Source organism: Pseudorca crassidens, chromosome 2 (assembly GCF_039906515.1).
Source record: "Pseudorca crassidens isolate mPseCra1 chromosome 2, mPseCra1.hap1, whole genome shotgun sequence".
Taxonomy (NCBI): domain Eukaryota; kingdom Metazoa; phylum Chordata; class Mammalia; order Artiodactyla; family Delphinidae; genus Pseudorca; species Pseudorca crassidens.
Genome location: NC_090297.1, coordinates 73,265,891 through 73,281,878, shown reverse-complemented (window position 1 = coordinate 73,281,878; position 15,988 = coordinate 73,265,891). Strand labels below are relative to the sequence as shown.

Sequence of the window (15,988 nt, the reverse complement as noted above, 5' to 3'; positions counted from 1 at the left end):
AATAAATAAATAGAATAAATAAATTAAAAAAATTAAAAAATCAGTTTATAATTTCATAATTTTTACATATTATAAAGAAAGGCTTTAAGTTAAAAAAATTCTATCAGCATAATATTAAGCATTGTGGTTGTCTAGAGCCTTGCTACTCTAAGTGTGGTCTATAGACCAACAGAGCTGGGAACTTGTTAGAAATGCAGACTCTCAGGCCTCACCCCAGACCTAATGAATCAGAATCTGAACTTTAACAACATACCCAGGTGATTAGTATGCACATTAAAATTGAAGTTGGTGGTCTAAGGCTCACATTAAATATGATCCTAATCATATGTAAAACAAATAAGAAACACTTCAAATTTTAACGTTTAAAAAGTAGCACATGATTCATTTACTTTCATTATCTTATTTTCATGTAAGAAAATGCATCATTTCTTGGAAAATAAAAATAACATCAAATTTGGTTTGAGGACCAACTGCTGACATTTAATGATGTTTTAAAACACAACAATGGACAAAATTGTATTTATGACCTGATGTTTGGAAATATTACTATTTTACCTAAAAAACCAACTGCCTTATTTTGATGATTTTCATGAAATAATAGATTCCTGACTGCTACTTGCAATAACCTCTCTGCAAATAATACATTATGTGTAAGGCGAGTGTTTTCCCCACCAAGTTAAATGGATATAATTTTTGTTATATTTATTATTTTTCATTTTTCTTGAAGTAGTAGTCGAAACATCTTTCATCAGTTGATAACAGTTTGACATCCAGAGAGAATTATCTTGGGGCAAATTTGCAAAATTGTTATCACTTAAAAATTTTATTTGTGTTTTAATATCATTGTTCATTATACCTCTTTTCTTTAAACAACCGTCTGTGGGGATAATAATAACAGGATACCATTTAGGGTTGGGAAGATCAGAGTTTTATATGTAGAAACCTAAAAGAGTGCCTGGCACATAGTATGTTTTACATAAATGACTGTGTCAACCCCATCCTCCTCTTCCTCCTTGTCTTCTTCCTCTTCTTCACCATCTTTATTTCATTCCATAGCAGCTCAGGATAGAGAAATTTAACTATCTACTGCGTAAAGCTGAGAGGTAGAGTGGACCCAATACAGATCTCAGCAATTTTTCTTCCAGGCAAGGGAGAACACTATAAAGTGGAGTCACGGAGAACTAGAAACTAGGTTCATGTAAGCAGTAATCAAGGTCTGAGTCTGTGATGGTTCTTAGTGTTATTTACTGGCTTTTTTTCCTGCTAGTCATTTGATATGATTGCACTTCCTAACTCTTGTTGGCCAGGGTCATGTGACTGCTTGAGGCCATTGAATTGTGAGCGGAAATTGTGTGTGTCATTAGCTGCTGGGAAAAGATCCTCCAAAACTTTCTTTCCCTCTGGCACAGTGACTGGTTATTGTTAGGATGATGACTGTTCTGACAGCTTGGGTTTCTGTGTGACTGTGATATGTGGAGCACCCCTGCCATGGTTGAGATGTAACATGATCAAGAAATAGACCTTAGTTGTTTCAAGCTGCTAAGATTTGGGGGTTGTTTATTATTGCAGCATTATATAGCTTGTACTGACTAATATAGATTTTTTGATGGGTTTTGAAAACTGAAAGTATAGAAGTGGGGTGAGAGTGAGGTAGATGCCAAAAACTACACAGTTTTTGCTAGGAGCCCAAGAACCAAAGAGAGTCCTCAGGAGTGTGTCACAGTCTAGTGTCGGTATAGGGGACACAAGGTGGAGGGAGTGGTTGGGATCTTTCTAGTGCCTCCCTCCTTCAGAAAAGTGATACACTATCAAAAGTATACAAATCTACATACGTTGTGAAACATATCTGTTCTACTCCTTGCCAGTGTGAAAATAGAAATATGAAAATCAATGTAGAAAATGAAGTAGGAAAACTAGGATTTAGGAAGAATCATGTTGAAGGGCTGAAAGATTGTTCAGTACCCAGAAGGTAGTAGGTTTCCCCATTTCCCCCCTATTGTACATGTTCACATCCACACATGCTTACATGCCCATATGCTCACATATGCATAATATTTTTAAAAAATATTTATTTATTTATTTATGGCTGAGTTGTGTCTTTGTTGCTGCTCGCGGGCTCTCTCTAGTTGTGGCGAGCAGGGGCTACTCTTCGTTGTGGTGTGCGGGCTTCTCATTGTGGTGGCTTCTTTTGTTGCAGAGCATGGGCTCTAGGCGCTCAGAATTCAGTAGTTGTGGCTCGCGGGCTCTAGAGCGCAGGCTCAGCAGTTGTGGTGCATGTGGGATCTTCCTGGACCAGGGCTCGAACCCATGTCCCCTGCATTGGCAGGCAGATTCTTAACCACTACGCCCTGGGAAGCCCCTGCATAATATTTTTATCAACTCCACTTGTGATTACAAATCATTGTCCTCCTTAGTATATCATCCCCAGTGAGGCCTGTCTGGATACAGTACTTAAAATTGCAAACTTTCACCCTTTCCCCCCCACACTACTGACATCCTAACTAGTAGCTCTGTTTTTTTTTTCCCCATAGAACTTAGCATATTCTTTAGTTTATTTACTTATTTTTAAAATTTATGTCAATAATTTTATTGACATATATAGTTGATTTACAGTGTTGTTTTAATTTCTACTGTAAAACAAAATGACTCAGTTATACATATATATTCTTTTTCATATTCTTTTCCATTATGGTTTATCACAGGATATTGAATATAGTTCCCTATGCTATGAAGTAGGACGTTGTTTATCCATCCTATATATAATAGTTTTCATCTGCTAATCCCAAACTCCCAATTCTTTGCCCCCTCCCAACACCCTGGCAACCACAAATATGTTCTCTATGTCTGTGAGTCTGTTCTTGTTTTTGTACACATGTTCATTTGTGTCGTATTTTAGATTCCACGTATGTGATATCATATGGTATTTGTCTTTCTCTTTCTGACTTACGTTGCTTAGTATGATAATCTCTAGGTCCATTCATGTTGCTGCAAATGGCATTATTTCATTCATTTTAATGGCTGAGTAATATTACATTGAATATATACCACATCTTCTTTAGCCATTCATCTGTTGATGGACATTTAGGTTGCTTCCATGTCTTGGCTATTGTAAATAGTGCTGCTATGACCATAGGGGTGCATGTATCTTTTCTAATTATAGTTTGTCTGGGTATATGCCCAGGAGTGGATTACTGGATCATATGGCAATTCTATTTTTACTTTTTTGAGGAACCTCTGTACTGTTTTCCATAGTGGCTGCACAAATGTACATTCCCACCAACAGCATAGGGGGGTTCCCTTCACACCCTCTCCAGCATTTATTATTTGTAGACTTTTTAATGATGGCCATTTTGACTGGTGTGATGTGGTACCTTGTTGGTTTGATTTGCATTTCTCTAATAATTAGCAACGATGAGCATCTTTTTTGTGTGCCTATTGGCCATCCATGTGTCTTCTTTGGAGAAATGTCTATTTAGGTCTTCTGCCCATTTTTCAACTGGGTTTTTTGTTATTAAATTGTAGGAGCTGTTTGTATATTTTTGAAGTTAGGCCCTTGTCAGTCACATCATTTGCAAATATTTTCTCCCAGTCTGTAGGTTGTCTTTTCATTTTGTTTATGGCTTCCTTTGCTGTGCAAAAGCTTGTAAGTTTCATTAGGTCCCATTTGTTTATTTTTGCTTTTATATCTATTGCCTTGGAAGAGTGACCTAAGAAAATTTCTGTAGTTTACTGTTATTGTTTGTCTCTCCACAACTAGAATGCAAGCACCACAGAGAAAGAAAATTTTTATCTATTTTGTTTACTGAGAACAGTACCTGATATATAACAATACTTGTTGAATTGCAGTACATTCATGAAGGAGAAACCCGGGAAGATGATCTGGATCCTGCTAGCTGCCTAGGTGTTCCAAGAAGAAAAACTAAAGCTGATGCAACTTTGTGATCTCAACCACATTTTAAACTACACTTTGATTCCTTACTTTCATTCCCTAGCTTTTAAAATAGTTCCAGTCAAGCAGAATTAAGCTTCTTTGTGAAATTGTTAATATGTCATGTTTAAAGACTGAGTTTTGAAGGTAGCACAAAAAGTGGGAAAGAATATGGGCTTTAGAGAGAAATCACTTCATTGTCACCTATTAAGGTGTGACTTTGGGCAAGTTACTTATCCACGGACTCTAAATTTTACCATATGTAAAATTAGAATAAAAAATGCTTTGTATGGACTAAATACACATAAAGTTATGTGAAAGTGCTTAGTATACAGTAGGTACTGGTTTATTTGGGTCCCTTCTCCTTTCTCTCATCACCAGAAAACCAGCTTTTATTACATTTCTATTTAATGTTATTATACATATTTTCAATTTAGCTCTAATTTTGGTTCCCATGACTTTTTGTTAGATTATTTTAGTAATCTTTGGTAAGCTAAAATTTCAGTACATACAAAGAGCCCATATACCATTCACCAGGGCATGGGTTTGGGGGAATTGTTGGAGAAGGTCTGAGTTTCCTAGTTTTTTTACACAAAAGTAGTTTTGCCTTCATCTTGTTGTCATCTGAAATATCAACAATGCTATCCTCATTGGTTGACATTTTAGACTTTAGGGCTGGAAAGAATCAATTCCTTCCTTTCGCATATTAAGAAATTAAGTCATCTATTTGGTAAATGGCAGAGTAAAGGGTAAGAGTTCTAATTGACTTCTTGTTCAGTGCTCTTTCTACCATATTATACTTTCATCTAGATTAAATTATTTTCATCTAAATGAAATACACAATTTGATGGGTTTTGTTGTCCACATGATAATGTTGACACAAACTTTTATCACATATATTTAACTTTTTGAATAGGTGATACATGCTTGGGTCACTGAAGGGTATACATGAAAGTTAGCCTCCCTTAGCTCTGCCCCCAGCTACAAAAGGCCACCACTGCTCTGTGCATATATCCATGTATTCACCTATCATTTTACACAAATGTAAACTTTTATGTACTTTGCTGTTTTCACTTAAAAATGTGAAAGTACTATATACATGTGTTTTGCTTCTCAGAGCTCCATAACCGCCTCTTCTTACTCCCAGGTGTCGTTAGTTGATTGATTTTTTAAAATTCATGAACAAGCACTCATTGAGCACTGAGTTAGGTACTATTCTAGGCTCTGGGAGTGGAAGAGTAAACAAGATAGAAGAAAACCACTGTTTTCACAGAGCTTAGTTTCTTGGTTTGTGATTGGTGATATGATAGGGGTACAAATAATGGTCTCTAGGATAGGCCAGAAGAGGGAGAAATGAATTTCTTCAGACATGATCAGAGGAAGCTTTAAGGAAAAAGTGGAAATTTATTTGGATTTTAAGTGATGGGTAGAAATTCAGCAGGAAGAACTGGGAAGAAAGGGTACTCCATCACGAATATATTAGAATTTTTGTTGTTTCAGTCTTATGCAGCTGTTGTTTTGCATGGTAGCACTTGAAGTTCTACATTTAAGGATACTATTTGCTTGACATTTTAGTAAATTGATTCCTTTTGGAGATGGCTTCTTTACTTGCAAAATAAAATTGTCTTAGAAATCAATTTCTGCTGATCTAATTCTTTTTTCTTCTAATTTGTTTACTTGAACTAGATATGAGGATTTTTATAGATGACTTCTACCTATTTGACCCTTTTCATTCAGTTATAAGAGTTTTCATCTTTGTTTTACTTTTTTATTATAATTTGATATGTGTATGTTGTAATTAACTATTATTTGCTTTAGTGCAGTTATGTGCTTACAGCAGAGGTTGTCAACCTTGGCTGTACACTAGGATCATTTGGAGAGTTTTAAAAATGCTGATGCTTAAACCCCACCTGGGTCTGGGATGTGGCCTGGGTACCAGGATTTTCAAAAGTGCCTCAGGTGATTTTACTTTGCAGCGAAACTTGGCTTATTTGGGAGGTAACCAAAACATGCTTTCTGCTTTCGGAAAGTAGGTAACCATGGTTCACCTGAGTGGTGTGATCAATCTGTCATCTCAAATCTCTTGTTTAGAATAAAGTGAAATGGTTAGAATTGGATGGCAGAATGAGGTCCTGGAGTTTGTTAGAGCACTTTTATTGTTAATCACCAAACCATAAATGGAATTAAGCATAATCTATGGAGAGAATAATTTTAAGGCCTTTAAATTCTGTGTGGGTGGGGGAAGGGATAACAGTTCTTGTTTTGAGCTCTATACAAATCAAAGTTATTAGGCTCATTATGTAAGTCAGAAACTAATAAATCTGTTTTTACAGCCTATAACAATTATTAATTTATTGTTAGTATAGTTAGGCAAACATTGTTCTCAAGCTCTTGCTTACTTTGTCACCTACTTTCAATGTAATAAGTACTCCATTACCGTAAGAGGATCTTTGTTTATTCCAGTAACAAGGTGTTGCACAAGGACTTGTAAACTCAAATAGTTACCTCCCTGAGGTATCAGACCTTCCAGAAGGAAACCAAACTGAACCATAGACTACTCCTTTCTTTTATTCTGAAAAATGATCTAGTCTATTTCCAGCTTGGAATTGGGAACTGTTGTCAGGTTAGGGATGTTTACTGTGATTTCACTGTTGGGTTTGAAGTATCGTGAATTCCCAGATACACCCATATCTTGCAGTATGGACTGCAGTAGGGTCACAAACTTCTTGTACATCTATGTAGCATATTAGCACGCTGTCTGAAACTAGTGGGGCTCAGTGAATAGAACAGATAATCAGACAAAATTGGGTTCAAAGCCCAGATTTTCTATTTATAAGCTGTATTACCTTGATTTACTTAACTTATTTAACCTTAGTTTCCAAGTCTGGAAAACTGGGGGAAATGATACCTAAGTTCCAAGTTTGTTAATGAGGTAAAATAGTTTAGATTCTTAACATAGTGCCTGCCCACAGTTGGTCTGTAATAAATAATAGTGCCCTGGTTTTGATATTGAATTACTCTAGAGAATTATTCTAGTGAAATGATACTTGAGAACAAATCAAGCTCTATATTTTCTTATTGAATCTATTATGAATCTTATTATTAATAATGTCTGTTGGGAGTGGTGTATATGAGTCACATTTTATGTAGCTGAAGTTTTAAATACTTGTGAACTTCTCATAAACCTGATAATATCCTGATAAAGGTGTTGATACCATACCTGTGTTTATTGTGATAGGTTTTATAACTTTCATTATGTTTAGAGACATTTTACAAGAACTTGAAGATTCTTGAAGTATGAAGGGAGAAGTTAGAAAGTTGATAGTATAGACTGGGCAGTATAGTATAGTCAGGGCACAACCCCTAGGTTCATACATACACAATGAAAATATAAGTGAAGTGTAATAGGCCATGTTGAGGCATAGCCAAACTAATTAGTTCATTCATTACAAAATGTTTATTGTGTTCCTCCGTGTGCCCAAATAAGATCATCATGGTAATGACTCCTATTTTCTGCCTTTCAAAATTGTTCTCATTTTTAAAGGCGTAATTCAAATGTGGTCTGTTTGATGAAGTCACCCCTCCCCCTCACACAACTTAAAAGGAATTTCTTTTTCCTCCATTCTGTCAGCATGTGATCTCTACCCTGGCACTGGCACTTATTTCACTGTTTCATATTAAAAGCGGGGCTGCAACTAAGTTACAGGCATTGGGTTTGAAGGTTGTATGGGGTCCTGGTTAAGGGCACTGGTTTTAACATCAGAGAGATGTTATTTTAATCTCTACTTTGTCACTTACTTTCTTTGTGAAGATTTGTCCTTTCTGAGCTCAATTTACTTATCTGTTAGATGGGGATAAAAGCTTCTACCTTATAGTTTTGTTGAAAGTTTAAGTGGTATAAGTGACCTGAGATAGTAAATGTTCAACAAATGGTAGTGAATATTGTTATTGTTGTTCTTGTTTGTGTAAAGCATGTTATTTATTGTATGCAAATATGATACATGACTTAAAACCTCCTCCTTTAGATTGTGCACTTTTAAAAACGGGGGACTATTGCTTGGCATTTTTACATAAGGTTTAATAAATTAATATTTGTTGATTAACTACATTAACTTTCATCTCTCCTTGACTTTTAAAAAGAAGAATATTGGCATATATCAAAAAAATGTCATAAAAGTTGTTTTCTAATGCCTTTGTTTTAAAATCACTGCAGGTCCCTTCTTATCTCATAATGTCAATGTCCTGAAATCTGAGGATTCCACCAAGATAATATGATAGGAACTTTCAGTGATTTGGAGCCGTATCCTACTTAGACTAATGCGGGCCTTCCAGGTTTCCTAAGAGCTTGTACAGCAGCACACACTGCTGTTGTTAATCGGCACAGGCAAGAATGCCATCTTTGCCTCAAGAAAGAGGTAAGCAGCTTGATTTAATCATGTGTACCTATTATGTGGCTGTATTATAGATCATCACTGCTAATTTTTTTAAGAATTAAAAATTAATTGGGGACTCGAAGAATCAGCATTTATAATTTTACCTTGTGGGGGGCATTTATGTTCTCTGGTATGGAGTTTTTTGTTATTTCAGTGATGTTTGGTTGGTTTACATTTCTTTTAAAGTTATTCAGGGACCCTCTCCCCTGGATCTGAATACAGAATTGCCTTATCAAAGCACGATGAAAAGGAAAGTCAGAAAGAAGAAAAAGAAGGGAACCATTACAGCAAATGTTGCTGGGACAAAGTTTGAAATTGGTAGGTCTCCTCAGAATCATGAGATTTTCATAATTGTCGGAAAAACTAATTTGATGTTGAAAACAACATAGAAATTCAGAGATAATTATCTTCTCAGAGATAATTATCTTCTATGTAATGGATTTTTGAATGGCTTCTATAAAATTTTCTTTTTTTATGAGATATTTAACATGTCAGTAATCAAATAGAACATCACTGTAAACTAAAAAGCTTTAGTTATTGATGGGATTGGATTAAATATATATGATTTTGATTAATACTTAGTTTTTAAATCAAGTGTAAAGTAATATGAGCAGTGAAACCAATGGTTCTAGCTTTAATCTTTAAATACAGAAGTGCTTAGGAAAATTGTATTGTTGTAATGCATTTTTCACTTGGGGCTAAAATTATGTTTAATCTTTAACGTTCATTATTTTGTAAATCTTTTTTTTTTTTTTTTGCTGTACGCGGGCCTCTCACTGTTGTGGCCTCTCCTGTTGCGGAGCACAGGCTCCGGACGCGCAGGCTCAGCAGCCATGGCTCACGGGCCCAGCCGCTCCGCGGCATGTGGGATCCTCCCGGACTGGGGCACGAACCCGTGTCCCCTGCATTGGCAGGCAGACTCTCAACCACTGCGCCACCAGGGAAGCCCTGTAAATCATTTTAAAAACAGATTAAAAATGTAAAATGAAAAGTGCAGAATTTGAGATTTATATTAAACAATGAGAACCTGACAATAGAGTAAGAACATATTTCTGTCTATGCTTTAAAAATTATTTTGATGATACTGTTGCCTTTTATTAATAGAATTTTAGTTTTTATTTGTAAGCAGTGTCTGCAGTGGAGAGAATAGGTAAGAATTAATTACCTTAAATTAAGATACTTTTGCCCGGCACTGAGAAACTCATTACTACTACAAGTACTCAAAAAATCTTCCTCTTTTTAAAACATAATTTTGCATTAAAAGAGTTGAGGAAACCATGTGAATCTCAAGGATGTTAATTATTCTTACTCTTATTAACCTTTGAGGGTCGTGTTTCCACTTACAGTAATTCACCAAAGTTCATCAGGGGTCAATGGAATATTTCATAGGAATCGAGGTCCCCTAATACTCTATTTCAACAAGTGTTCCTCAGAGGAAAAAACTTTGGGCGAGTTAGTGTGGAAGGGTGAGATGTGAATTATGTGTAGCGTATTTTCTAGAGTGAAAAAACAAGAGTAACTGTTGTCAAGGTGACTAATGGGCGGTGTCAACTTATCCTCCTGTTTGCTGTTAAGGTCTTGGTGGGGTTTATAAGCAACTTGATCTAAAGGAGAGTGTTTTTGACTGTAGTTCCCTCTCACTTCTAAGGGCTGAAGTTGCATTAGCCTTCTTCACACTGATTCCAGACCTCTTTGCTGAGCCTGCTCAGTTGTGTTTAGCAAAAGCCCTGGCTAGATCAGGCTTGGAGACTTGGACAAGGGACTGCTGGGAGAATACAAAGCTAAGTATAGGGGAGGGAAAGAGACAATTGGCTGTGTGTCCAGGAGAAAGTGTTACCTTGCTTTCCCTTATTTAACCTTGTGATATGCAACAGATTACTTCTTGTAATTTAATTACTGCTCCTTTGACAGGTTGAATTATATAATAGAAAGATAATTAATCCATAGTCAGCACACTTGTGTTTTGTTCCTGGTGTTGCCTGTTTCCTCATGTAGAATACTTTGATCACTACTAGTCTTAATATTAATTCTTTTATAACCCTGGACCAAATATTTTCACATGAATTACCTCATTTAATCTTCCAGTAACCCTGTCAAATAGGCTGCATTACTCCCTTGTTGTCCTTTTCCCTGACTTTCCTCACTCTAATAGTGAATTTGAAGTGGCTAACAGCCATAAGAAAATAAATAAGGAAAAATAAAAACAGTAAAATAGGATGAATCTTGTGGCTGATCAGAATACAAACTGCATTCCATGAAATCCTGTATAGTTAGAGATGTGCATGGGTTTGACTCTGAGCTTCCTAGCAAGCAAAGCAAATCATCGAAACATAATCAGCTATATAGAATACACAGTGCCCAGAAGATAAAACCATACTGGTTATTCAAGAGAAATGCAATTTTTTTCTAATTCTGAGTCTTGAGAGAAATTTCTCCCATAATTCCTCTTGGAGACACGTTGTGGAATGGGGAACTACATTCTCACACTAGTCCTATAATTAATACATTATGAAATTTTAATTATTACTTTTTAAAATGCCCCTTAGCACAGTTGAAGAAACTGAAGCTCACTGAGAGTTAGCAACTTACTCAAGATCGTACAGATGGCAAAAGTAGAACTTGAATTAATTTGCTTCCAAATTTAGTGTTCTTTTTACTCTATCATACTGCCTAAATAAAATATGAATTGAAATTTAAATTGAGGAACATTAAGGTGTCCTCTGTATCTAAAATTCAGAGAGTTGTTGCATGGATTCCTATTTTTAAAACTCCTGAACAGCCTCTGAAAGCTCTATGGGTCAAGGTAAGAAAAAAGTAGGACAAATTTGTGAGGAATGTATTTTTGGTAATTTTCATTAAATGGGGACAAGACAGATTGGAGAAGGGGGTACTTAATTATGCAAGGGGAAATGTGAGAAAAATGGTTGGTGTGGTTATCTCTATTTTATCAGTGGGGAGTTTGGTTTGGTAGAAATTCAATATTGAGGCAATTACTTCACTTCTTTTTGTACAGAGAGCTCCTAAAAGACCAACATTTAAAAGCACGGATTTAGGCTTTGGCTGCCAACGGCCTTCTATTTGAAACTGACATGTTAAAGGAAGTTCTTTTCTATGCAATGGAGGATGGTATACTTAAAAAGATGCCAATTGATTTCTAAAACTTCAATTCAAACAAAAATATGATTAAATAGCTTAGCTGAAAAAAATAGTGACAGTTTAATACCCTACATTGTATTTTTCTTTGAAGTTCAACTTTGTCAGCTCTCCAAGCTTTGAATTTCATAATAAGAGAGATTTATATATGACCGACCTTACAAATTTGACTTTGAGAATCTAAAAAAAGAATGGATCTTTTCCACCATTATGTACCCTGAATGTTCCCAGCCTCACCAGCTCATGTGTACATTAATACCCACATTTTAGTAGCTCATTATACTCCCTCCGTCCATAACTGCCACCAGTTCCATCTCTCTCCTCAGGGGTTTCCCAGTTATTTGAGAGGCCCAGGGCAATGACTTCCATGCACTCAGAAATGGGTCTGCCCCTGAGCTGCGGTTCTGGCCTTGTCATTGTTTTCTGCTTGTGAACCAGTGAAAGAACTCTCCTAGGCTGTGTCACTACGGTCCTTGCCCTCCCCACGAGCTCTAGATGACACAGAAGCTCTTGGGCCCTCAGGACGCCAGCACTGCATGGTGGTCTGCAGCAGAGAGAGGAACAGCCCTTTCCCCAAATTCTTGTACTGTATGTTGTCACATAGGTCTTCAGAACAATCCCATGTTTTATCAAGCTTCTCATGGATAAAAGCAACTTCACCTCAACAATCCCTTCCCTGACCTCATCCGTCTCCAGTCACTGTCCTCTTCTTTTATTATGCCTGTGTTCTAGGCATTATTGCATAAAAAGCCCATTCTTTCTCCTCAGCCTAAAAGAAATCAAGAGTCCCTAGGACTTGACCAGCAGGTGTCTGGTCATCAGTTGCATACATGAGCCAAGTACATTCAGACAATTAATCCCTTTTTACCGTATCTCCCCATATATAGGGCAGTAAAAAGAAAATGTTTAAAAATAAACATCGAAGTGCTGCTAATTTGTTACGCCATTCTATTAAGACTCCAAATTCTGTTGGAACCTAAATTTATCCTAAGTATTTGCTGATCTTTATTCTAAATTTGAACTTCATTGGAAGAAAAATGTCAATATGTTAATTGTGTAATTGTGATATCAATGTGTTGATTGTGAAATCTAAAAAACAAGATTTTCTCTGAGCATAAATTTTTTCCATAGGATTAGAGGGTTGGGAGCAGATAGGAGGGCCAGAGTTTCCAAATCTCTACTGTAATTCTGCTTCATTATTTTGTATCCTGTGTCAATATAGCTGACTTGGTTTTAACTGCTAAAAATAATTTGAACTAGGGAGGTGAAAAATATAGGATAGGTCTAATGATCGGGGCTATTTTTATCTTTTCCTTTTTGTACCTAATCCAAGGTCATGAAAAAGCCATAAGTACATTTTCCTGAGTAGAGGTGTTGTCAGCTGTGTGTGTATTTTCACTATGCTATGAATAATCACTAAACTCTTTAATAGTGTTTGTACCTGTTAAATCTCAGAAAATTGAAACTAAGGATTTTGGGTGCCACTTAAAAACAGTTCTCTGTTGCTATTGAGTATAATTTGGCATTAAATTGTTGTAGCTAAAGATAAGGTTATGCTATAACTAATGGAAATTTTACAAGTGAAATACTGTGAGCTAAAATTGATATATATCAAAAAATATTTTCATAATGAATGTATTTCAGAAGTATTTTAATTTTGGTTTAACTTAACTGTTTACTTGCAGTTCGTTTAGTAATAGATGAAATGGGATTTATGAAAACGCCAGATGAGGATGAAACAAGTAACCTTATATGGTGTGATTCAGCTGTTCAGCAGGAGAAGATTGCAGAGCTGCGAAATTACCAGGTGGGAAATTAATCATGACCAATTTTTGGTCAGTAGGAAAGTTATATGAATTCCATTATAATTTTCTTTAGATAAGGCTCTTAATAAGTTGACATATTAAATTTCAGTTCTAATTTACCTGAATAGCCTGTTTTGTTGCTGTCCAGTTATACTGACTCTTTGCCTGAAGACTGCATCCTCTCAAATTTAACTTTTAACCTCTTTCCATCTTTAAGGAAGAATTGATAGAGGAAAACTCTTCCTACGCTGGTGCTTTGCATTATGCTTAAAGATGAACAATGTGGAGTAGATTGCATAAAGAGATCTGAACACAGATATCCCTTGTAATGTCAGCTATGTGTAATTTGGCTTCATTATTTTATTTCTGGAATGTAATACAAACATATTAAAAAATAAAAAAGCCAAATACATGGAATTTTAGACAATTGAGATTTTGAATAGTTCTTCCTGTTAGTGTAGAGGGTTATACAAAATTGACTGTAGGCAACAAATTAGTCCATTTTCATCAGGTTTTTTGTTTTCTACTAAAAAAAATTAAACTCAAAGAATGAATGTAACTTTATTATAGTATAAATGAATATATTCATTAAGTTAATGAAAATATTAATGTTGACCTTTTTATTTTCCAGAGGATCAACCATTTTCCAGGAATGGGGGAGATCTGTAGGAAGGATTTCCTAGCAAGAAATATGACCAAGTAATCTTCATTTTCTTGTAGTAGAGAAGACCTGTTCAAAAATTACATTTTGAATGTCATAGTGCTATCTTTCACAAATTTATATTGATTTGAAATGATATTTTGTTGGAAGAGATAGAATTTTAGAGCTAGGAGTGTTTTAAAATTTTCCTGGTTCTATTCTTTGACTTTGCAGAGGAGGTAATTGAGGGTCGGAGACATGAATATCTTGCACAAAGTCAAATAGCTAACAGCAGAGCTAGAGTAGAAACCTGGTCTCCAGAATTTCAAGGTTCTTTTCACTGCAACTTGCTGTCTCTCTAGCAGCATAAGTTTTTCTTTTAAATGTAAAAAGTTTTCTGTACATGGCATTCAATATATACTTAATTATTTTCAGTTAAACCTTGCAGGAACTAATTTGTTGCATTATATCCCGCCTGTGGGTATGTATGTGTTCAGAATACTGGTTATTGAGCATCTAATATGAGCCAGGCACTGTAATAGGTGCCTGTGTACACACATATACGCATACACACATGTATATGTTCCTACCTGGGGATACATGCACACATATTTATCTCAGAGACCATTATTTAGAGTAATAATCTGCTTTCATGGGAAAAACTGTTAACAGGTAAAGTGTTATACTGAATATACTGCGGAATTTTTGTGCAGCTTATATTTCTGTTGATTAGATTTTTTTTTTTTATTTTAAGAAAATTGATAAATTGTATGCTTGGATTTTTTTCTAAATATAACAAAGAATGGTATCATTCATAAACACCTCATGGTTAGTTTTAAAATGTATTGTTCTATTAAACTTTAAATTGATCTAATTTCACATTATTGTTAAAATATAATAAATACATGCAAAGGTGTTGGAAATAAAAACAAGTACATTAGCACTGTTATTGTGCTTCCTTTAGATGTGTGTGTGTGTGTGTGTGTGTGTGTGTGTGTGTATGTGTGTGTGTGTTTCAAAGCAATCAGTGTTAGCCTATTTGGTACTGAGATTATTTACCTGGTTGGCTTATTTTGGATTTGACAGATGTAGTTGGTGATTATTTTCCTTCTCATAGAGGAAACGTAACTTTTTTTATCAGGTTCTCTTGAAAGAGCACTTGAAATATGTAACTGTATGACCTTCCAGTTTTTGTGGAAGCCAGATAGCTTATATATTCCACACCCTAGTCTTACAGTATAGGCCCTGCTTCTGTGCATATTATATACTATGGTCCCATTTTAGTTTTTTTTTTTTTTTTTTTTTACGGTGTGCGGGCCTCTCACTGTTGTGGCGTCTCCCGTTGCGGAGCACAGGCTCCGGACGCTCAGGCTCAGCGACCATGACTCACGGGCCAAGCCGCTCCACGGCATGTGGGATCTTCCCGGACCAGGGCACGAACCCTTGTCCCCTGCATCGGCAGGCGGACTCTCAACCACTGCGCCACCAGGGAAGCCCCCATTTTAGTTTTAACTGATCTCGTTTGGAAACAGTAACTACTCATCTATAAAAGACTTGCATACATTTATAAAGAAGACTTTTTGAAACAATCAGATTTTCTTAAATAGGTAATATTTTAAAATATTTCTAAGGATTTTTAAATTGTTATTGGGAATCAGTAGGTACCAAATAATTAGCATTTGGATTAATCAAAAGCAAACATTTTATACCTAGTATTGTATCAGTATCCCTAAGTTATGTACCAAATAGGCAGCCTGATTTATAGCAAATACAAACATGTCAGGCCATACATTGTAGCCATAAAACTACATGTATAGGTAGATGTAGTTGATGTAAACAAAACCTGACTCAGAGGCTTCAATGGTTTTCTCACAAAAGTAGTAAAACTCCAGAAAACACCGGGGTAAAAGGCAATCTAAAATTTTTCCCTATGGATGACCCAGCAAACTCCAAATCATCTTTTAAGAAGCAATATGAATGGCACCTGGCTGTGAACCGTACTAACCACCCGCATCCCAGAGGCAGAGTT

The 15,988-nt window shown here is 35.8% G+C and overlaps 1 protein-coding gene across 11 annotated transcripts in view; it reads left to right on the top strand.

Moving 5' to 3' along the window:
• TTLL7 (tubulin tyrosine ligase like 7) overlaps window positions 1-15,988 on the top strand; it is a 157,730-nt gene that overhangs the window by 51,625 nt on the left and 90,117 nt on the right. For all 11 annotated transcript variants that reach the window (XR_010940918.1, XR_010940919.1, XM_067726703.1 and 8 more), the window contains exons 2-5: window positions 8,142-8,343; window positions 8,548-8,679; window positions 13,200-13,321; window positions 13,951-14,018. Coding sequence is in view for 9 of the 11 variants with exons in the window: in XM_067726703.1 (XP_067582804.1) it covers window positions 8,319-8,343; window positions 8,548-8,679; window positions 13,200-13,321; window positions 13,951-14,018 (347 nt within the window). In the remaining 2 variants the exon portion in view is untranslated. The remainder of the gene's footprint in view (window positions 1-8,141; window positions 8,344-8,547; window positions 8,680-13,199; window positions 13,322-13,950; window positions 14,019-15,988) is intronic.